Source organism: Bos taurus, chromosome 4 (genome assembly GCF_002263795.3).
Source record: "Bos taurus isolate L1 Dominette 01449 registration number 42190680 breed Hereford chromosome 4, ARS-UCD2.0, whole genome shotgun sequence".
NCBI classification, from domain to species: domain Eukaryota; kingdom Metazoa; phylum Chordata; class Mammalia; order Artiodactyla; family Bovidae; genus Bos; species Bos taurus.
This window is the reverse complement of record NC_037331.1, coordinates 97,812,922-97,835,927: the sequence shown is the minus strand read 5'-3', so window position 1 is coordinate 97,835,927 and position 23,006 is coordinate 97,812,922. Positions and strand designations below refer to the sequence as shown.

Sequence of the window (23,006 nt, the reverse complement as noted above, 5' to 3'; positions counted from 1 at the left end):
TGCTAACTATTTAAGGTCTGAGTTCCCCACCTTCAGAGTCTCTCCATTTATTTCCAAATACATTACAGACATTAAGGCAAGGGCCTCATCAATATTGTTCCCACTGCATCTTCAGGGCCCAACACATGGGAAGAACTCAATAAATCTTTATAGAAAGAATGGATGAACAAATGAATGAATCTCTTCATCTCTCCATGTACCCATCAGTGGAGGTTGGAAAAAAAAAAAAAAACACCTATGCTTCTTAGCATAGTAATTTCCCACTGAATTTTGCAGGTAATACCACTAATTAACTCATCAGACAATCACTTAGTCATTCATTTAATAAATATTTCTCATGCAATTGGAAGTGCCTGGCCATCCGCTGAACACTGGGAACTTAGTCGTGAGCAAAGCTGGCATTGGTCCCCACCCTCACTGGGCTTACAGTCGAGCAGGGGAACCAGGCATTAAGTGCATCATCAAAAGCATGATGGACAGATATTTGTAACAGTGGAAAAGCAGGATTTAATGAAAATGAACATTGGTGGGGTAGAGGTGGGGGCTATCCAGTGAGAATGTCAAGGCCAACTGGATAAGAACCTTGATGATGACTTAACAGACATCTCCAAGAACACATCTGGCCCTACATGCCTCAGAGAGTAAACCACAAACAAACACGAAGGATGGGCTCTGAATCATTTGCAACAGAACTGGTGTCAGACATGTGGAAGGACTTCTAAGCAGGAAAGCCTTGGTTCATGTAAGTTACTTTGGTTCGCTAAAAGGTTCCAGGTTTACACATTAGCACCATAGTCAAGAGATATCTTTTTTGCTCTAATTTGATCATCCATTCATTATGCTCCACTTATCTTTCGAAGCAGGTTCTATACCGCTGTATAAGCATAAAGACACTCTGCCCTTTTCAATTCTGATATTAAGTTTTAATTTACTTTTTGTTGCTTCAGGGTGTTTAGAATAGATTAATGAGTAAATTCTTCTATAGTATTTGTTTCCTGGAGTTGCTCAAATGCTGGATATAATTTTATCCAGCATAAATGAACCTGTTTAACACAGTGTTTACATTGTTTGAACACATGTAGCTTAAGGGAAGGAACTTGTCTGTAACAGCATTAGAACATAACTTACATTTCTTTTTCTTGCCGTCTTATGTATCTTTGCAGTCACATTCTCAGCTCACTGAGAAACATCACTAATCTAAAAGTAAGGTCTTTGCTATATGTAAAAAAGAAAAGGGGAAGCCACAGTTGAAAAGGCCACAGTGATAACTCTAACACTGAGACACAGAAACCTTTAAAAAGTCTCTAAGTCCAGCTGATGATTTCCCCAGAAGGTTCTTGTGTTTTGGATATATCCAGCTATTTTCACTGAGTCATTTGGGAATCACACAGCGAAATATCTGCCCCAGAAAACTGAAAGGGTACTGAATGCTAACCTGAGGGTAAGGAAAAGGAACCCTTTGGCTGTTATTTCTCATTCCTTCCTTCTGAAATATGACCTGAGCGGAAATAAAGCAGCTGACATGCTGGCAGCGTGCGCTCCAACAGTGATGAGGAGAGGCTGTGACTGGAGTGCAGACACACCCCCCACACCCCAATCATAATGTTGTGATTCGCGTGTCACACCACACGGCGATAGGAAGAGGCCATGCTCCAATACCACGAGGCTTAATTAAAACCACTACTACTACTACTAAGTCCCTTCAGTCGTGTCCGACTCTGTGCGACCCCATAGATGGCAGCCCACCAGGCTCCCCCGTCCCAGGGATTCTCCAGGCAAGAACGCTGGAGTGGGTTGCCATTTCCTTCTCCAATGCATGAAAGTGAAAAGTGAAAGTGAAGTCGCTCAGTCGTGTCCGACTCTTAGTGACCCCACAGACTGCAGCCTACCAGGCTCCTCCGTCCATGGGATCTTCTAGGCAAAAGTACTGGAGTGGGGTGCCATTGCCTTCTCCGGTTAAAACCGCATGTAGTTCCAAATCTTGGAGCAGGATTTTGGCTGTGGCTGAGTGCATCAAAACATTTGGAGGGTTAAAGTAAAAAATAAACAAATAAATACAGTGTATATCACAGTGTAATAACCGGCAAAGCAGTTCATAAGCCTTCTATGCATGTTTTTTTAACTTGCTTAAAATTAATAGCCATTGTGAGCAACAGCCGACATTTTACAGCCTCAGCAGCCAATAAACTCACCCGTATCTGAAGTAAGTGCTGAACTGTCTGCAGAGGCGGTGAGCGAGTTCTCGTTTACCACATGCTTGAGGACCAGCCAATACCAGCATGGGGTACGGGGCATCCAGACTAGGCAGGGTGCTGCAACATAGGGCAGAGCGGGCACACGCATTAATGCATCCGGCGTGGAAAGCTGTCCACGTCGCAGTCACGGTGAATCCGGCTATCCGGCACTTGCTATCCGCAGACACGGTATGGAAGGACGGTCCTACTTTCCAGAAGCAAGTTGATTACAAAATAGCAAAGAATTTACTTTAACACCATTTTTTGAAGGAAAAAGACAGTAGGAGAGATACTCATTTCTGGTTGATGGAGTTTTCCCCCAAGAAATTCAAAATGAAAGAAATAAGCCTTGCCCTCTCAGAGGTAAACTTTTTCATATCTTTTTTAATAATTACTTTAATTGGAGGATACTTACTACACAATATTGTGATGGTTTTTGCCACACACCAACATGCATCAGCCATGGGGTATGCATGTGTCCCCCCATTCTGAACCTTTCCTCCCACCTCCCTTCACACCCTGTCCATCTGGGTTGTCCCAGAATACTGGCTTAGGGTGCCCTGCTTCATGCATCGAACTTGCACTGGTATCTTTTTTGCATATGGTAATGTACACGTTTCAATGCTATTATCTCAAATCATCCCACCCTTGCCTTCTCCCACTAAGTCCAAAAGTCTGTTCTGTGTCTCCTTTGCTGCCCTCAATGTAGGATCATTGTTACCATCTTTCTAAATTCCATACGTATGCATCAATTTACAGTATTCGTCTTCCTCTTCCTGACTTACTTCACTCTGTATAATAGGCTCCAGCTCTTATCTGTTGATTTAGAACACTGATGTGGGGACTTTCCTGGTGGTCCAATGGTTCAGAATCCTCCTTCCAACACAGAGGATGTGGGCTCAGTCCCTGTCAGGGAACTAAGATCCCATGTGCCACGGGGCAGGTAAGGCTGCACACAACTCGAGAGGCCTATGTGCCACAAATACTGAGCCCTCAGGCTCTAGAGCTCAACCACCAAAACTAGAGAACGCCTGCATGCCACAACGGAGACCCAGGGCAGCCAAAATAATAATAATAATAAAGATAAAATGGCAAGTTTACTATAAAAAAGAACACATGTGTGCAAAGAAAATAATAATCACTAACATTTACATAAGCAATTACTATGTGCCACGCACTACTCTAGGCATCTTACGTGTATTACCTGATTTAATTATTGCAGGAAGCTAATGAATTCATTCTCCCCACTTAACACACGAAGAAACTGAAGTACAGAGAGGTTAATTAACATGCTCAAAGTAACAGCTAGTAAGCGAGAGCTGGTATATGAATTTAGGCCTGGCTTCCAGGTCTAAAAGACCAATTTGGACTCATTTACATAAAATCTCTTACAACAGGCAGAGCTGAAGTGTGTGGGCTTCACTCATGACACAAATTCTAGAAATACAGACTAAAATATAATATTTTGAAAACAATATGGCTGAGGTGTAGATTCTATGAAGCACGGGGGCAGCACAGCATACGTTTTCAATCTCTCTGAACACTCACAGAAAGACAGAAAAACTTGAGAACAGAAGTCCATGGAAAATGTGGATAACAAAACCAGACGAAAAGCCACAAAGCCACAAGACCTTTATGGCACTGGAATCTGTGCAGGAGGAAGGAGGAGGGAGTGATGGGCAGCATTTGAGGACAACGGAACCCCAGAACAACACGTATCCAGCGAAAAGCAGGCAGGCTGGAACTGTACATGTCCAAAAGCCTACACATGAATGCTCATAAAAGCTGTATTTGCAGTAACCAAACACTGAGACCAGCCCAGATGTCCTTTGAGAGATGACTGGTTAAACTAATTGTGGTGTATTCAACAAGGAATACTACTCAGCAACACAAAGGAGTGAGCCGTTGATACATTTAACAGCTTGGATGAATCTCCAGGGAATGAGGCTAAGCAAAAAAAAAAAAAAAAGTCAACCCTCAAAGGTTATACATACACTATATGATTCTATTTATATAGGCTTCTTGAAATGACAACATTCCAGAGAAGGGGAACAGATTATGGGAAGATGAGAAGGATGGAGGCAGCTGTTGCTATTAAAGGGATTCACGTGACAAAACTCCTGTATCTTGACTGGAAGTATGTTGCGCTCAGTCATGTCCGACTCTTTGCAACCCCATGGACTGTACCCCTCAGGCTCCTGAGTCCATGGGATTTCCCAGGCAAGAATACTGGAGTGGTTGCCATTTCCTACTCCAGGGGATCTTCCCAACTCAGGGATCGAACCCACGTGTCTTGCATCTCCTGCACTGGGAGGCAGATTCTTTACCACTGTGCCACCTGGGAAGTTACCCATTTCCATCTTGAGTGGCGTGATGCTCATGTGAATCTACACATGTGATAAAATCGCACATAACTAAATGTACACACGAGTTCATGCAAAACTGGTGAAATCTGATAAGGATGATGGACTGTATCAATGTCAGGTTCCTGGTTTTGATATTCCACTATAGCTAAGCAAGATATTACCACTGAGGGAGACTGGGTGAAAGATATCTAGACTTTCTCTGTATTATCTCTTAACTGCATGTGAATCTAAAATTGCCTCAATAATTTTTACATGATTAAAGAGGAAAATTTTGAAAGAAGTGATGAAAATTGGGGATAGGCAAAGAAGATCTACTTCCTAAAGGAGAAAACCAAAACCTACAGAACAGAGCAAATATTACAGACTGTCATTCAAGAAAAAAGTTTCCTGAAAAAAAAAAAAATAACAGTATACAACATATCTGAGAATATTAGCCCAGAACAACTGGGCTAGAAATGCTGTAACAATAATAATAAGGCATAGTCTCGTAAAATTGTGGACTTTAAAAAGGCAGTGCGTGCTCAGTTGTGTCCAATTATTTGCAACCCCAAATACTGTAGCCCACCAGGCTCCTCTGTCCATGGGATTTCCCAGGGAACAATACTGGAGTAGGTTGCCATTTACTTCTCCTTAAAAAAGGCAGAAGTGGGGGTAATTATTTAGCTAGAAAGAGAACACATGATTTATACCGGAAAGAAAATTAAATTGTCATCACATTTTTGACAGCAATTTTTGCACGAAAAGAAAATGGGAGAAGCACTTTTAATATATTCCAGGAAGAAAAAAGTGTGAGTCATGGCTTTTATATACAGCAAAAAATGATTTTCTAGTGTAAAGGGCAGATAATCGTCCATATTATCAACATGGAAGATTTCAAGAGATACTGATTCCACAGCCCTTCCTAAGGACTGTGCTAAAGAACAAGCTTCATACAACTAAAATGACTCAAGAGGCATCACTATAAGGGCTGGCAGTGGGCAATAAATATGCAGTTACCCAGAGAACTAAGGCTAAATGACAGCAAAGGAGAAAGTACAATGTGTGATGGATATATGTTCTGACAATATAAATATACTGCACTATTTTTAAAATGGAGTGATTGACACTTATATGAAATATATACAGTAGGCAAATTCATAGAGACAGAAAGTATATTAGAAGTTACCAGGGGGTGGGGTAGCAGGAAACAGGGAGTTATTACCTAAGGGCTACAGAGCTTCTGTTCTGGGTGATGAGAAACTTGGAAACAGATGGTGGTGATGGTCGCACAATACTGTGAATATAATTAAGGCCACTAAACTGTACACTTCCAAGTGGCTAAAATGGCAAATTTTATGTTATATATATATATATATTTTTTAACTGAAATAAAAAACAATGGGGGATGTTTAACAGGAAGAACATCAGCAAAATGGTTTTAATGCTTCAGTAATTATTACTACTGGTATTCTTACACTGTTGTGGTGTAATATGGGACATTAAAAAAAAGAGTAATAATGGGATGTTCTAATTTCAGCTTCTTCAATGTCTTTGGTGAGGGAGAAAAGGAGATATAGATGTAACACAGGTGAAGTTCAGTAAAAGCTCAACTGTAGTCTTGAAGCTGAATTGTATCAATTGAGGAGGTATTTTACTATCTATTTCCTGGTGGCTTCCCTGGTGGCTAAGACAGTAAAGCATCTGCCTACAATGTGGGAAACCCGGGTTCGATCCCTGGGTCAGGAAGATCCTCTGGAGAAGGAAATGGCAACCCACTCTAGTATTCTTGCCTGGAAAATCCCATGGACGGAGGAGCCTGGTAGGCTACAGTCTATGGGGTTGCAAAGAGTTGCACACGACTGAGCGACTTCACTCACTTTACTATCTATTTATAGATAGAGCTATCTATATACAGATTCAGTTCAGTTCAGTTCAGTCGCTCATTCGTGTCTGACTCTTTGCGACCCCATGGACTGCAGCACGCCAGGCCTCTCTGTCCATCACCAACTCCCGGAGTTCACTCAGACTCATGTCCATCAAGTCAGTGATGCCATCCAGCCATCTCACCCTCTGTCGTCCCCTTCTCCTCTTGCCCCCAATCCCTCCCAGCATCAGAGTCTTTTCCAATGAGTCAACTCTTCGCATGAGGTAGCCAAAGTACTGCAGTTTCAGCTTTAGCATCATTCCTTCCAAAGAACACCCAGGACTGATCTCCTTTAGAATGGACTGGTTGGATCTCCTTGCAGTCCAAGGGACTCTCAAGAGTCTTCTCCAACACCACAGTTCAAAAGCATCAATTCTTCGGCGCTCAGCTTTCTTCACAGTCCAACTCTCACATCCATACATGACCACTGGAAAAACCATAGCCTTGACTAGACGGACCTTTGTTGGCAAAGTAATGTCTCTGCTTTTGAATATGCTCTCTAGGTTGGTCATAATTTTCCTTCCAAGGAGTAAGCGTCTTTTAATTTCATGGCTGCAGTCACCATCTGCAGTGATTTTGGAGCCCCAAAAAATAAAGTCTGACACCGTTTCCACTGTTTCCCCATCTATTTGCCATGAAGTGATGGGACCAGATGCCATGATCTTCGTTTTCTGAATGTTGAGCTTTAAGCCAACTTTTTCACTCTCCTCTTTCACTTTCATCAAGAGGCTTTTTAGTTCCTCTTCACTTTCTGCCATAAGGGTGGTGTCATCTGCATATCTGAGGTTATTGATATTTCTCCCGACAATCTTGATTTCAGCTTGTGCTTCTTCCAGCCCAGTGTTTCTCATGATGTACTCTGCATATAAGTTAAATAAGCAGGGTGACAATATACAGCTTTGACGTACTCCTTTTCCTATTTGGAAGCAGTCTGTTGTTCCATGTCCGGTTCTAACTGTTGCTTCCTGACCTGCATACAAATTTCTCAAGAGGCAGGTCAGGTGGTCTGGTATTCCCATCTCTTTCAGAATTTTAGAAGAGGTGGCAAGAATGCACAGAAGAACTGTACAAAAAAGATCTTCACGACCAAGATAATCACGATGGTGTGATCACTCACCTAGAGCAAGACATCCTGGAATGTGAAGTCAAGTGGGCCTTAGAAAGCATCACTATGAACAAAGCTAGTGGAGGTGATGGAATTCCAGTTGAGCTATTCCAAATCCTGAAAGATGATGCTGTGAAAGTGCTGCACTCAATTTGCCAGCAAATTTGGAAAACTCAGCAGTGGCTACAGGACTGGAAAAGGTCAGTTTTCATTCCAATCCCAAAGAAAGGCAATGCCAAAGAATGCTCAAACTACCACACAATTGCACTCATCTCACACGCTAGTAAAGTAATGCTCAAAATTCTCTAAGCCAGGCTTCAGCAATACATGAACTGTGAAATTCCAGATGTTCAAGCTGGTTTTAGAAAAGGCAGAGGAACCAGAGATCAAATTGTCAACATCTGCTGGATCATTGAAAAAGCAAAAGAGTTCCAGAAAAAAACATCTATTTGTGCTTTATTGACTATGCCAAAGCCTTTCACTGTGTGGATCACAATAAACTGGAAAATTCTGAAAGAGATGGGAATACATTGTGATTGGGAAATACCATTTCTCACTAAAACGAACTAGGGCTTCTTGGAGAAACGGCTGATTTCAGAGTTCGGACAAGGCTTGGACAACATCAATCTGAAGAACCTTGTCATATGAGACAGCAAGAAAGCCATCACTGACTATGAGGCCAGAGTCAAGACAATATGAAAAATCCATTTTCATATTCGATTCTTACTTCAGTCTCGCCAGGAGAGAGGACAGTGATTCCCCAGTATCACAGCCTAAAAGTTCCAAGAGAAAGAGTCAGGGTTTCTTTCCTGGAGGTTGACTTCTGGGGCTGCCAGGGAGCATGTCCTGACCCAGGGTGGGAAGGACACAGCATGCCTCCTCCTGCCTCCACAAGCTTTACATCATGGACACTGCTCCATCCCAGGGCATCTACGGTGGCTTGGCCATTTGCTATTCTCTGTCTGACAGCCAGAAATGATCAAGAAATGTGCGTTTATCAGACACTGCTGTAAATTTGCTTGATACATATTTTTATATAAATGTACCCTAAAGCATGAAACAACTAGCAATCTCATAAACTAGAAAAGAAATACAATGAGGACAATAAATGCCCTTCTTTTAAATCAAATGTGCTTTTCCAGATGTATGCAAATAAATGATAAATCATTTCACCTAGAGGGCTACCATAAATATATAAAACTGTCAACGTCTACATGATTAAATTACACGTAAAAAATCATATCCTGGATGCAAAATAAAACATTTTCTCTCTGTGGGAAACCAACCGGGTGGAGTACAGGACCAGACCACATGAAGAAGAGGAGCCATTTATAACCTAGAGATTTTACAAGTATTTTTCAAATGCCTTTGGGTACTGATAGAAATTCTGTATTATACTTATAGTGTCAATGGCCATCTGCTTCGACAGAGTGTTTAAAAAGAAATGGAGAAATTGTGGTAAATCTGTCTTCAAACTTAGAGGTGAGGGTCTCTATTCCTGTGTTTAGCCAAGCTGGGTGACTCCTCCCTGTGGGGTTGATTGCAGCTCAGTGCAACCCCTGGAAAGGCTGTTTCAGTTCCCCTTCAGCGAGCAGGGACTCTACGGACTCTCTAATATAGAACCCGTGGTCACGGGTGCTCTTTGGCAGGGGTTTCTAGCATCCACTCACAGCTAAGGAAAAATTGTCAGTGGACAGAGACCATCACAGTTCTCTGTTGATGAGGCAAGGGTCTGGGGTTCTCTCCTATAGCAGGTCTGTCGGCAAATTTTTTTTCCTTTTTCATTTCACCATCCTATGTCACAGGCTTCCCTGGTAGTAGCTCAGCTGGTAAAGAATCTGCCTACAGTGCGGGAGACCGCGGTTCGATCCCTGGGTCGGGAAGCTCCCCTGGAGAAGGGATAGGCTACCCACTCCAGTATTCTTGGGCTTCCCTGATGGCTCAGCTGGTAAAGCATCCACCTGCAATGTGGGAGACCTGGGTTCGACACAGAAGGGAACAGGTACCCACTCCAGTATTCTGGCCTGGAGATTTCCATGGACTGTATAGTCCATGGGGGTCACAAAGAGTTGGACATGACTGAGTGACTTTCACTACCATGTCACAGGCTAGCCACCATTCAAGAGTCCAGATGAAAGAGAGAAATTGAATCCACTTATCGCCACACTTGGGAAAATGCCAACAAGGGAGTCCCATGCTTGAACATGTGATGATGATATGCTATATCCGAGACAATACAACCTGTCAAATGAAGACCCGATCCCTTCCTCAGAGAGGTGAGAAAGGAATGAGTCACAAGAGAGATGGCTAGGGCAATGAGGAGGTTGTCCTGTGCTGACCACCCCAAGTTCCACCCAAGGCGTCTCTCAGAATACCTGTCAAAGATCCTCTGTGGCTGCATCACGCTGTTGACCACATGGGTCATGTGATCTTGGGCCGCGACCACTTCCGGGGGAGGGTTGTATTTATTCACGGCCGAGATCTTTTCCAGAATTAGAAATGCAAAGGGGAAAAAAAATTCATTGTACAAGAAAGACAAGACTTTCTTTACTGAAATGTTCTAGACATGCAACCAGGAATCTGTGTTCTGGGTTCATGTCTACTCTAGCTTTCCTAAAACCTAAAGAATGATAATTCTTTCAAAATATTGAACTGGAACCCCTTGGTCACCTATTTCTTTATATTTTCTGGTTTGGGAGGGAAAAAGCAAAAAAAAAAAAAAAAAACCCGCAAAAGTCTAAGATTACCTTTAATACAGTAAATGTTTCAACTTTTACTAAGAGAAGAATAAAATTCTTAGTTCCAGATTTCAGGTAGCTGTTATTGTAGAAGTTTTCCTCCTGCCATCATACCAAGAACTATTCCTACTATCTCAAATTCTACTAAACCTCCTCCTCTTTTAATATAACTTTCTCTTTTCCAAAGATACAGGCCTTTTCCTCATGACAGACAGTTGTCTGTTCCTCAGCTTTGCTATCACTCTAAATACAGTATACTTGTCTACCACATCTTTATCTAATGTGTGGTTTTGAATGTTATCCCCTTTGCAAAACATTAAAGGGAAAGAGAAATCTAATAAGTGCCTCTGAGTGTGAGAATAATAACAGACCAGCATCTATAACTATTTTTAACCAAGATTTCAGAAAGACATTTATGAACTGGAATATATCTGCCTCTCTGCATATTTATACCTGCTCTTTCACGCCCATCTCAAATTTGCATCAGGTGTAAGAAATCCCTCATTAGTAGAGATCTCAGCTGACACCTGTCACGACAGCATGACAAATTGGCTACCACAGGTATGGTGTGGGGAGGCAGGTGCTAGCATTCAAGGTCTGGTTACTCTCAAGTTGCGTGTCCAGAAAAGAATCATTATCTTAAAGAGGAGAATAAAGGATTTAAAAAACCAGAGTAGTGATTTGAGTCCTTTACAGTGATGTGGTAGAATGGCATTGTAATTCATTTTAGTATTAAGTGAAGATTTAGAGGAACACAGAATCACACATCCCCCACATATGATAATTTTCCAAACTTATAGTCAGCCTTACAGCTGCCAGCCTAGGTACATGAAGGCTGCTTCTGTCTCCCATGGCCAGTCTCCTTACTGTACCAAAAGCAGGGCTTTCACTGTGTTTGTGTTGACGCTCAGCTCTGCAGAGGGTTAAACAACTAGACTCTAGGACAAGGAAATGCTCCTTAAATAAATAATGAATGAGCATACTGTTATACACTCATTTCTGGATTGCAATGGTCCTGCAGCAGACGGCATGAGCTTTTGAACCTATCAACTCATAAACACGTGAAATATGACTACATACCTTTTCGTCCACTTTAATCTTCTTCTGATCCAATTCTGTTAATCGAAGTAGCATAAAAATGACGAAGGACCAATAGTCAGGTTTTTCCTGTTTAAAATGTCAAGAGGGTTATTTTGTTACCTTCCTTTTCCCAAATTAAAAAGCAGTAGCAGTCTGCTTTCATAAGCCAAGGCCTTTTACCCACGAATGCTGTCATTCACACACACACACACTAGGTCTTCACATTTTCACAATTGCAGTCCCCTGATATTAACAACTCAAATGCAGACTCTGCCTTGTAACTTATAAAGCTTTTCAAATGTGTGATCTTGTTAATCTCCCTGTGAGATAGGCAGGACAAACCTGATTATCTTCATCTCTAAAGAGAAAAACACCTAAGGCTCAGGGAGGTGGAGTATTTCATCTGATGTTCCATGGCCAGTGACTGAAACCCTATCTTCTAACTTAAAGGAGTTTCATTATTATAATAGTAGCAGTCCTTATGATTAATTCCTCATTATTTCTTTGTGTTGTTTTATATTACTTTTGTATCATTAATTATGATTGTTTTACAATAATAAAATGATATTCATTTATAGGACAGTTCCCTTAATACTCTATCATCTGCTGTGTTAGGACTATCTGCTTTTTAGAAATATAATTAGTTACATTGTATCAAGAAGCTACGTCTCTTTGAAGGGAAAGATATTAAGTGGGTGATGCATTTTGTAGATAAGAATACACATGAAATGAATATACAATGGCATCTTTTGTGTACTTCAAAGTGCATATGTGGGAGGGGCTTATAAATAAATGAGGTAACATTGTGAAAGGGTTTGGGCTATTTATTTATGCAAACACCTGGATGCTCTTTATGGGTCTGGAATTGGGAGGGATGGCCACTTTAAATCCCTTCCTTTCCAGGGGACGCTTTTACAGTGTCTGCCACTATTCCCATACCAAGCGTTGTTTTTACTTTCAGACTGTATTTTCATTTTTCATTTTGATTTTTTGCCTGCCTAGTTATGTTTCTCAAGTCATACACGCACAAAGAAAGGTACTCAGAGATACATACAAATTCAAGAATCTACGGCAAAGTGAGCAAAGGATATAGATTCAAAGGGGAATGAATGACATTTGCACAAAGAGGGAGGGACAGAGTTGAGCAGAAAGGATCTATCATTGGTGACAAAAAAGAGAGGACCCAGAAAAAAGAAAAAGCCTGGATCTTTGATATCCAAAGGTGAAGAATCACTGGGATATAAATGATTTTTTTCCTATAATCATTTTACAATGCCAGTTTTACAGCAATCGCCAGGATAATTTCTTTAGGTGTCTAATCTTAGACTTCTCCCTGATATAAAATAGGAGCCACATTCCATCTACACCTCAGGCTGCTAAGTCGCTTCAGTTGTGTCCGACTCTGTGCGACCCCAGAGACGGCAGCCCACCAGGATCCCCTGTCCCTGGGATTCTCCAGGCGAGAACGCTGGAGTGGGTTGCCATTTCCTTCTCCAATGCATGAAAGTGAAAAGTGAAAGTGAAGTTGCTCGGTCGTGTCCGACCTTCAGCGACCCCATGGACTGTAGCCCACCAGGTCCTACGTCCATGGTATTTTCCAGGCAAGAGTACTGGAGTGGGGTGCCATTGCCTTCTCCACACCTCAGGCATTCTTGCACTAAAAAGACATTGCTCTATAATCTCAATAGGTCCCTCTTGATAATCTTTGTTACCATGTGGATGAGTCACAAATGGTCATACAGCGTAGACAACTAATATTCAATTTCAGGCTTTACCTGCACCAATGGTGGAGCACGGGTATGACTTTGCTTACCCTTCTAATAGAGAATGGTGATAAACACACTGTATTCACATTCTTCATGTTCTATCAAAAGTATTTCATAAAGAAGAATTCCAAGAATGTTCTCATCCCTAACCCCCACCCTCAAAACAAAGGACGTCTTACCCGAACTGGATTTCTCAGAAGATTGAGAACTCGAAGGAGAGGTAGGTTTTCAATGTATTCTATTTCACCCAGCTCAGCAACCTGTTTAACAGAAAAACAAACACACACACACACAGACAATATTATCAACAGGCTAAATGTACCAAGACAACAGAGAACATAATATAAGAGGAGGTACATTGGATCCTTTAAACTCAACTTATTTTAAAAATTGCTCTTGTGAATATCTAGCTTTTCAATGAGAATTCCATAAAGTCACACAGAACAAGAGAATAACTGCATATTCCTTCAATAAATGTAAACTCACAGTCACATTTTCTTTTCTCCCCTCTGGATAGAAAACAGTGAGGTGGACAGATGTTCCTCATCTCATCCACATTTAAGGCAGGAATAAAATAGTATGTAGAAACAGAGAAAATGCAACAAAGGCACGCATGGGCTATGCGGCTCTCCCCATCACTCATCCTATCTAGCCTCCAGTTCCCCAGTCCCCCTCCCCACCACTGGTTCTGCAGGTTATTGTGGTTATTTGTGACTGGGGAAGCCTTCTTACTGCATGCAGCTCTATCATTTTATCAATGAGGTCACTGTTTTAAGAAAAGATAAAAATGGCAAGTTGCATGACATATTTCTTGATGTCAATGTTACATGACTTCACCTGAAAACTCTTTGCTAAACTGTACATTTATGAGTTATACATAACTCTTGAGAAGACTCTCAAGAGTCTTCTCCAACAACATGGTTCAAAAGCAACAATTCTTCGGCTGTGTAGATCACAACAACTGTGGAAAATTCTTAAAGAGATGGGAATACCAGACCACCTTACCTGCCTCCTGAGAAACCAGTATGTAGGTCAAGAAGCAACAGTTAGAACCAGACATGGAACAATGGAATGGTTCAAAATTGGGAAAGGAGTACATCAAGGCTGTATACTGTCACCCCGATTATTTAACTTATATGGAGAGTACATCATTTGAAATGCCAGGCTGGATGAAGCACAAGCTAGAATCAAGGCTTCCAGGAGAAATATTAATAACCTCAGATATGCAGATGACATCACCCTTATGGCAGAAAGCAAAGAGGAACTAAAGAGCCTCTAGGTGAAGATGAAAGAGAAGAGTGAAAAAGCTGGCTTAAAGCTCAACATTCAAACAGCTAGGATCATGGCATCTGGTCCCATCACTTCATGGCAAATGTGAAACATTTGGAAACATTGGAAACAATGGAAACATTGACAGACTTTATTTTGGAGGGCTCAAAAATCCCTGCAGATGGTGACTACAGCCATGAAATTAAAAGATGCTTGCTCCTTGCAAGAAAAGCTATGACCAACCTAGACAGCATGTTAAAAAACAGAGACATTACTTTGCCAACAAAGGTCCGTCTAGTCAAAGCTATGTTTTTTCCAGTAGTCATGTATGGATGTGAGAGTTGGAGTATAAAGAAAGCTGAGGGCTAAAGAATTGATATGTTTGGATCGTAGCGTTGGAGAAGACTCTTGAGAGTCCCTTGGACTGCAAGGAGATCCAACCAGTCCATCCTAAAGGCGATCAGTCCTGAGTGTGCACTGGAAGGACTGATGCTGAAGCGGAAGCTCCAATACTTTGGCCACCTGATGCGAAGAACTGACTCATTGGAAAAGACCCTGATGCTGGGAAAGATTGAAGGCAGGAGGAGATGGGGATGACACAGGATGAGATGGTTGGGGTGCATCACTGACGCGATGGACATGAGTTTGAGCAAGCTCCAGGAGATGGGTAAGGACAGGGAAGCCTGGCGTTCTGCAGTCCATGGGGTTGCAAAGTCGGACACGACTGAGTGACTGAACAACAACAACCACAAAACCATATGAAGAGATTTGGAACCTGGTCTTATGACTTCTTAGGTCTTATGACTTCTTAAGTCTAATGATTTCATGAAGTCTATGACTTCATAAGACATATGGGACAGTGAACAAACGCATTAAGCTTAGAAGTTGACCATTTAATATGCAAGTCACATGAAAATGAGGAACAGTTTTTCCTGTTATTAAAAATCCACTCTTGCCAGACCTAAAGACTGTCCTTTTTTTGATTTTTAGAAATATAACAGCTAATGGAAGCTCACTGGAGAAAGTCATTAGATTCAGCTGATGAGCACCATCACGGCTGAACAGAGAAACGTCTCCTCAGAAATTCATCTTATACTCTCTATGTCTCTTTTAGGGTCAGGCAGACTTTTCATTTTCAAGAAGTAAATAATCAACTTACTTGTGAGATCTTTCCCAAAAATACAACAAAGTACTCAAGATGAATAAAATCACAAAGTAGATCTTATCGCAGAAGAAGTGAGCTACAGGTACTAACTGAATATATCATTATTAGGAGCATACATGCTTTATTAAAAATAAAATATAATTCAGAGTGAAAGCCAATTGATATAATTTGTGAAGTAATGTGTGCATTAAGCCAGAATGGAAATCTGAATAAGTCGAGTCTCTAAATGTATCCAAGTTGCAAACATAGGCTATTGTTACAAATAGGATATGAGAATTCACTTCCTGGGTCTCTTCTCATTAAATGGAGGCAACACCAGCCTGAGGCTATTCTCTTGGCTCCAGTTTCCCTGCTCTGACATGTCAGACATTCCTAATGCAATCTTTCTACCCCAAATTTCACATGAACATATCTACTTCACAAAGTCATGCGCCCTTGGTTGCAGTTTAAACCTTCAAAATTATGAAGTCAGGAATGTTTAAAAGCTAAGAATCACTATTTATTAAAAAAATAAAAAAGCCCTTCACCTATTGCTCCAGGAGGTTTTCTAGAATATTTCTGAGCTGGCATTGCATGTGATAGCACTTGAGACATTAATAATGGGTCCTAATATGTTCTCTTATGTAGACACTAAAACCAAGACTCTTAAAGTATGACATTACCTTATTATCCTCGAGGTTAATCACTTCCAAGAAATCATGACCCTCTAAGCCTTGGAGGCTACTGATCTGATTCTGGCTCAGATCGAGGATCTGCAGGACTCTTAGGTCATCCAAACCTGTCATCTTCTCAATCTGGTTATTGCTCTAAAATTGATAAAAATACACTTAATGTCCTAAAGAGAAAACTGCAGTGACAAGTTTTCATTCTGGGTATACTGCCTCAAACCTCTTAAAATCAGTAAGACATTCTTGTCTCCCTCTATTCCCATCATTCACCTCCCTAAACACATATACATACATCATAGAAAGAAATCACGGTATTTCAGCTGGAAGACTCAGAACTTAATATTTTTTGCTAGAGATAAGCAGATGAATGTTCATAGGAACACTGTTCAGTAAGAAAGACAAAAGCTAGGCAGTATAAAATTTGGACATTGCTAACCTCAAGCCTAATGGCAGCATGACTCCATGCTCCTCTTCAGAAATATAAATTTAACAACAGTTCTTTCATGGCCATTTTAACAAACCACTTGAATGCTACAACTCCCACATCTACTCTGTCTTCAGAAATATTCTGAATATAATCACTTCATATCACAAGGTTTGTGGCAGTCTGATATATGCTTCTGCTTATTCATGCTCTTGGTACCTTTCTCTCCTCTTGAATCCAGGCTGCACCTAAGACCTGCCTTCACCCAAAGAATATGGCACAAGTGTCCTAGTTACAAATCTAAGACATAAGAAGGCCTGGCAGTGGCTCCTTTTGTGTTTTGGAGCCCTGAGCTGCCATGTAAGAACTCTAGCTCCTCTAGAAAGAATCTGTGGAGATGTTAAACAGAGAGGAGCCCTGAGACTAGAGAGAGAGAAGAAACTCAGCTACTGTAGCATCTCCGCTGAGCCCAGCCCCCAGTCAATCTGCTAGCTGGACAAGGCAAGACCAGCAGAACCACCCATCTGAGCCCAGCTCAGATTACAGAACTGCAAAATAACAAAATGGTTCACTAACAGAATTTCTCAACACCACTACATTTTGGGGTGGCATGTTTTACAACAATACATACACAAACTAAGTTCTTAAATAATTCACACATAAACATCTTCTTAGACAACACCATGAAACAGAGAAAGATATAGGACTTAAATGTTGTTCTCTTTTCCAACCCCCATGAACCCATAACACAAATTATGGTGGTAACAACAATTTGCATTTTCTTGTACATTTCCCAACACATGCAAAATTCCTTGTGCTCATTAGTCTTTGAAGTATAAGAATATGTCCCAGTAAAGCTAAACTCTGAGTTGAGAATCACAGTAAAGAGTAATTTTGAGGTTTCAACTAATGCCATGTTATACCCATCCTTAACCTTTTAAAACTTTTACTGAGCACTTTCTAACTAAAAAATTTTAGTATTCTCTACCATCTATAATATTTTTCCTGGTACATGTTTCCTGATACATTTAATAGTAAGAGCTCATTTTCACCCAATTTTTCATAAGATTTCACTTTAATAATGAGCAAGATTTATATTCATTAATATAATTTTATGGTTCTTTAAAATATATTAATAAAATGTTGATAATCTATAAAGCTGAATGATAGTACATGGGATTCATTAAACTATTCCCTTTATTTTTATGTATGTCTGAAAAATTCCATAATGAGAAGGAAGAATACTAATGACCCCATTTGCCTAAGTCAAATTTCCTACTGTTCAAAAAAGTTCTAGAAAGAGTAATAGAAAAAGGAAAGGAAAAAACTACACTGAACATAATGTCCATATTAATTTAACTTATTGAAATAGGACCTCAATATCCTATTTAAAATATACCCACATATCAAGTTTATACATAATACACTTCTTCCTAAAGACTTTTGATGTGCCATAGATGTGGAAGATAAACTGTAATTCTTTTTTAGTGTGTCTCTGATGGCTTTCAAAGTGGTAGATGCTCAAGAGCAGAGTAAGGCATAGAAATGTTTAATTAGATAGTCTACGGTCATAAAAGAAAGCAGAACTTTAGAAATATGTCAAATCAGAATTTGAGTTGAAAGTCATCTAGTCAAATCTTTTATCCAATGATGAAAACCCGATACGTCTCTGCTCAAAGCGCATGGCCAGTTTCTGCAAGAACAGTTCCTCTTGCATGTTTCATCATGTTGAGCAGGGAAAAGGGAGCAGTTAAGAGAGAAACTGTTTTATTAAATAAATGAAATGAGAAATAGTCTCAATCTCCCACGTTGGGAGGGGAAAAAAAAACAAATGACTTTTACTGAGACACAATGATTTTTTGAAGTTTGGAATGGATTGCCCTTACTTGCTAAAGGAGGTGGCTGGCAGAACAGACCATGAGTGAACCACATTTTCCCTTAATATTTATTGTAGAAGTTGATGGTAGGGAATTAACAATTGGTTTGTATAGTGAATGGCTCTTTTTTTCCCTCTGAATTTATCTCAATAAAGGGAATTACTTTCAGCAGTACAATTGTTTTACTGATACCACAATTTTTTAAAAAAGCATGAAGAACTATTGAAACAAATGAGTCTCATTTTATGTATTTTATTAATATATGGAAAAGAAAACTTTACCATTCTCAAAAATTTTAAGGAAAATGAATGATGGAAAATTCTGTATTTTCTAGTTAATCTTGGATGACGGGAAAGGGAATGGGGAACAATCCATCTAATCTACTTGTAGGAAAAGTAAGTTTTTTTATGCTTTTTCTAAAAGCTGCTTGAGATGAAACTGTCAACACAGTTTACTTATTCAGTTACTGAAACAAAGTCTTACGATAAAAGTGCTATGTGTTGTTATTCTTAATAATGAGCTGAATTCTCATTCCCTTATGCACAGCTGTGTATCTCTTTCCGCATATCATGCTCTACTTAAAGTGAACAGGAATGCAATGTAAAAAGATACATAAAGAAAAGGATAAAGTTGTAACAAGCTGCAAATTGAATAGAACATACTGCCAAGAATCCTTCAAATTATCGTAATTTTTAAATGTGACTTCCTTTTATAATTTTTAAGTTTGCAATTTGACTTGCCCAAGTCATTTTCATTTACAGCTTTGCCACTGTGCCTTGGTGGACAGAAAACATGAAACTTCCGGGGAATAATTAAACTTTACCACGTCTCTACTGGCAATCAGTAGTGTGCCCTCATCTAATTCACTGTAAGGAGTGAAGAGTCCTGAAAAAGCACTTCAGGCTTCAAGCTCGGGGAAAGAAAAATTAACACATAGCCAACCATCAGCTGTCTGTAGTTAAACAAGACAGAAATAATGCATCATATTTGTAAAAAATCTGCAGATAACAGAATTTAAACAACAGTTCGACAATCTTCTGTGGGATGTTAACTTAAGAAATTAATAAATTACTAGTCTCATGGCTTAAAATCCCTGCCTATCCTGTGACAGATAAAATGAAGAATAGAAAAGCCATCCAAGGGTAAGAAAGAAGAAGAAAGACTCCTACATCATCCACAAACTACTTTATCAGCCCCCAAACTAGTGAGCTAGACTATTACTTCAAAAATACTGTATTTTTGGTTGGAACTAATATGATCCTGCTGATTTTTAAGTAAGTTGTCTGTGTTTTCATTCAGTCATATTCACAGAGCATGTCATATAGCTTAAGGATAGTGCTCTTCATGGGGAAAAAATTTAAAATATTAACTTTCTGAAGGAAATTGTTCATTTATTCTCAGCCAGAGAGAATAAATGAACTTTATTTATTTATTCATTCATAATAAATTATGAATAAATTTATTCAAAATTCTGGTTTTCTAGAATGGGAGACTAGCATATAGTGATATAAAAGGATTGCCAAAATTCAGTGCCCAGTGGTTCATTTGAAAGTAATGAAGGTTTTTTTTTTTGCAATGATGCTTTAACTGCAATAAATATTACACTTCTTCATGTTGTTTAGTCACTAAATCATTTCCGACTCTGCAACCCCATGGACAGTAGCCTGCCAAGTTCCTCTGTTCATGGCATTTCCCAGGCAAGAATACTGGAGTGAGTGCCATTTCCTTCTCCAGGGGATCTTTCCGACCTAGGGATCAAACCTGTGTCTCTTGCATTGGCAGGTGGATTCTTTACCGCTGAGCCACCAAGGAAGTCCAAATATTATGCTTAAATATGTTTAAATATTATTGCATTAATAAGACATTATAACTATATTCTTAACAGGTGCTAAAAGTATGCCTTTCTTTCTTAGTGGTAAAGTTAGTCTTTTAAAAAATGGAATTTGTATTCCAAGTTAGAAAATCATTTTACTTTAAGCATGAAATATTCATCAAACACACATAAACAAACCAGATATGAAAAGGAGCAAACAAAACGGAAGATCACGACATTTCATAAAGAAACTAGCTTTTATAAAACTGAAAAATCCTAGCTATCATTCATATATTTACTAAGACATTAATTGGTACTTCTATAAAGAATAATACTTTTGGTAGACTCACCAGACAAAGTATTTTGATTGGTAACATGCCTAAGCCATTAATGGTTGTGATCTTGTTGTTGGCCAAACTAAGGTAGGTAAGGCTGCTGCACAGCTCTAGTCCACTGATTTCAGTTATCTCATTGCCTGTACACCACGACTATGTTTAAGGAAAATGTTACTGGAAACATTTTGAAGAAACAATGAATCAGTGTCAAATCATCATTAGAAAAATGACAACCGCATAAATAAAAAGTACTACATGCCCAATACAAAGCATGCCACATCTTAAAATATTTTTTATATGTAAGCTAATACTTACATGGGGAAAACACGTGAAAAAGAATGGATGTATATGTGTGTGTGTGTGTGTATGTATACATATACTTCATATATATCAACTTAGCAACATACCTGATTCACTTTGCTGTACACCTGAAACACATTGTAAATCAAATCTACTCCAATAAAAACTTTAAAAAAAAGAAAAAGAAAAAGAAAAGAAAAAGAAAAGAAAAAGAAAAGAAAGAAGTTAGTCCTAGCAGTACTTATTTATTTTTTTTTAAAGGAACAGCTTTTGAGTGCACTCAGTTGCATTTGTATTCATATGTGACTCATTTAATTGGTGAGGAAAAAGCAATCGCCAGAAGTGAAACCACCAGGGTGGTTCAAAGCTGCCTCTTTGGCAGCATTTTTCCTTTGCTCCCTTAATGGTCTTCATGGGAAACTCTTGTACTTTCCTACAGGCAGAACTTCTGAATCCAGGGTTGTCCTGGGGAAGTACACGTGCTTTATCATCCCCATAACTGGGAAAATAGCCCGGGAGATGTCATCTGCAGAAAATGGGTCATGTGAGAAAATTTGGAGAGGAACAGCTTTTTGGCAAATTTCCAGGATTTAATGTCATTCTCCACCAAAGCTCAGTTTTCCTTCCCAAGTAGCCTAAGACATCACCATTTTCTCAGCCAACTGTCATCTTCAGGGCGTCCAGTCATCACCAAGACCTGGCATTTTTTGCTTTAAAACATCTCTTCAAACATGCCATTGTTTTTCATCTCCAGCTTAATTCAGCTTTGATACAAGTGCGTACCTCTAACCTACATTTCTTCTTGTCTTCAAGTCATCTTACACCCTATAGTCAGGTTAAATTTTTTTCAAAATATTGACTGGTTATCATGCTTAATTAACAAATTCTTACAGGACAAATTCCAAAATCTTCACTCTGGCATTTAAGACCCTTTACTTTAAGCAAAAGCTATTTATTTGAATTTCATCCCCATTATAATCCAGTGAGAATTTTCCAGTTCTGCCAGGTCCATCTTCTTAATAGTTCAGGAATTTACATTTGACTTTCTTTTTTTTTATATACTGCTTTCCTAATTATTTCTAAAATCTGCTCATTCTTCAGGATTTAATTTAAAATTCCACTTTTTAAGTTTTCTCTTTTTTTTAACATTTGCTTTAGACTGGCATATTAAGCATTGCTTTTTGATGAATAGCCTCATTTCTCTACTTCTATTACTTTTTAATTACATAAATAAGTACGAGTGACAGGCTTGGAGAACGTATATTCACAACATACAGAGTAGACAAAGAATTAAGTATCTAGAAAATATAAAGATCACAATAGCCCAACAGAAAATGGGGAAAGAATATAATCAAGAAATTCTCAGAAGAGAAAATCCAAGTGGCTAACATAACATAACAGGGAAAAGGAAATGGTAAGCCACTCCAGTATTTTTGCCTGGGAAGTCCTATGGATAGAGGGCTACAGTCCATGTGGTCACAAGAGTCAGACACAACTTAGCAACTACACCACCACCGCCAACATAAAAAACATATGAAAAGACACTCTGCTTCACCTGTAGTCAGGAGAAAGTAAATCAAGATGTTATTCTTTGCCTATCGGTTTGGCAAACATTTTAAAAGTTTTGAAGAATGGATTCTTTCATACCACTGAGTGAGAGGGTTCATTACGGTGCAGCCTCTCTGGAGGCAATCTGGCAATGTTTATTATAACTGTAAATATCGGGGCAATTCCAATTCTTGGTATTCACTCTAGACAAACTGTTTCTTCCCCACAGCCTTTTCTGATCAACTTTGAACACCCCACCTATGGAGATCAATCTCAGAACCAACAAATGCTTTGAAGAGAAAGGAACAGACCGTAAGTATCACAAAAACATACATTTTGCTTCATAATTATCTGTAGTTATCCTAACTCTATTACTTACTAGTTATGTGACATAATTTCTCTCTGCTCAGATTTT

General features: G+C 39.4%; 1 protein-coding gene across 4 annotated transcripts in view; it reads right to left on the bottom strand.

Moving 5' to 3' along the window:
- The window catches only part of LRGUK (leucine rich repeats and guanylate kinase domain containing), a 132,222-nt gene that overhangs the window by 85,946 nt on the left and 23,270 nt on the right, over nucleotides 1-23,006 (bottom strand). For all 4 annotated transcript variants that reach the window (XR_009494153.1, XR_009494154.1, XM_024990735.2 and 1 more), the window contains exons 6-11: nucleotides 20,759-20,883; nucleotides 16,289-16,432; nucleotides 13,372-13,452; nucleotides 11,427-11,513; nucleotides 9,984-10,090; nucleotides 2,193-2,312 (exon numbers count right to left, since the gene is read on the bottom strand). Coding sequence is in view for 2 of the 4 variants with exons in the window: in XM_024990735.2 (XP_024846503.1) it covers nucleotides 2,193-2,312; nucleotides 9,984-10,090; nucleotides 11,427-11,513; nucleotides 13,372-13,452; nucleotides 16,289-16,432; nucleotides 20,759-20,883 (664 nt within the window). In the remaining 2 variants the exon portion in view is untranslated. The remainder of the gene's footprint in view (nucleotides 1-2,192; nucleotides 2,313-9,983; nucleotides 10,091-11,426; nucleotides 11,514-13,371; nucleotides 13,453-16,288; nucleotides 16,433-20,758; nucleotides 20,884-23,006) is intronic.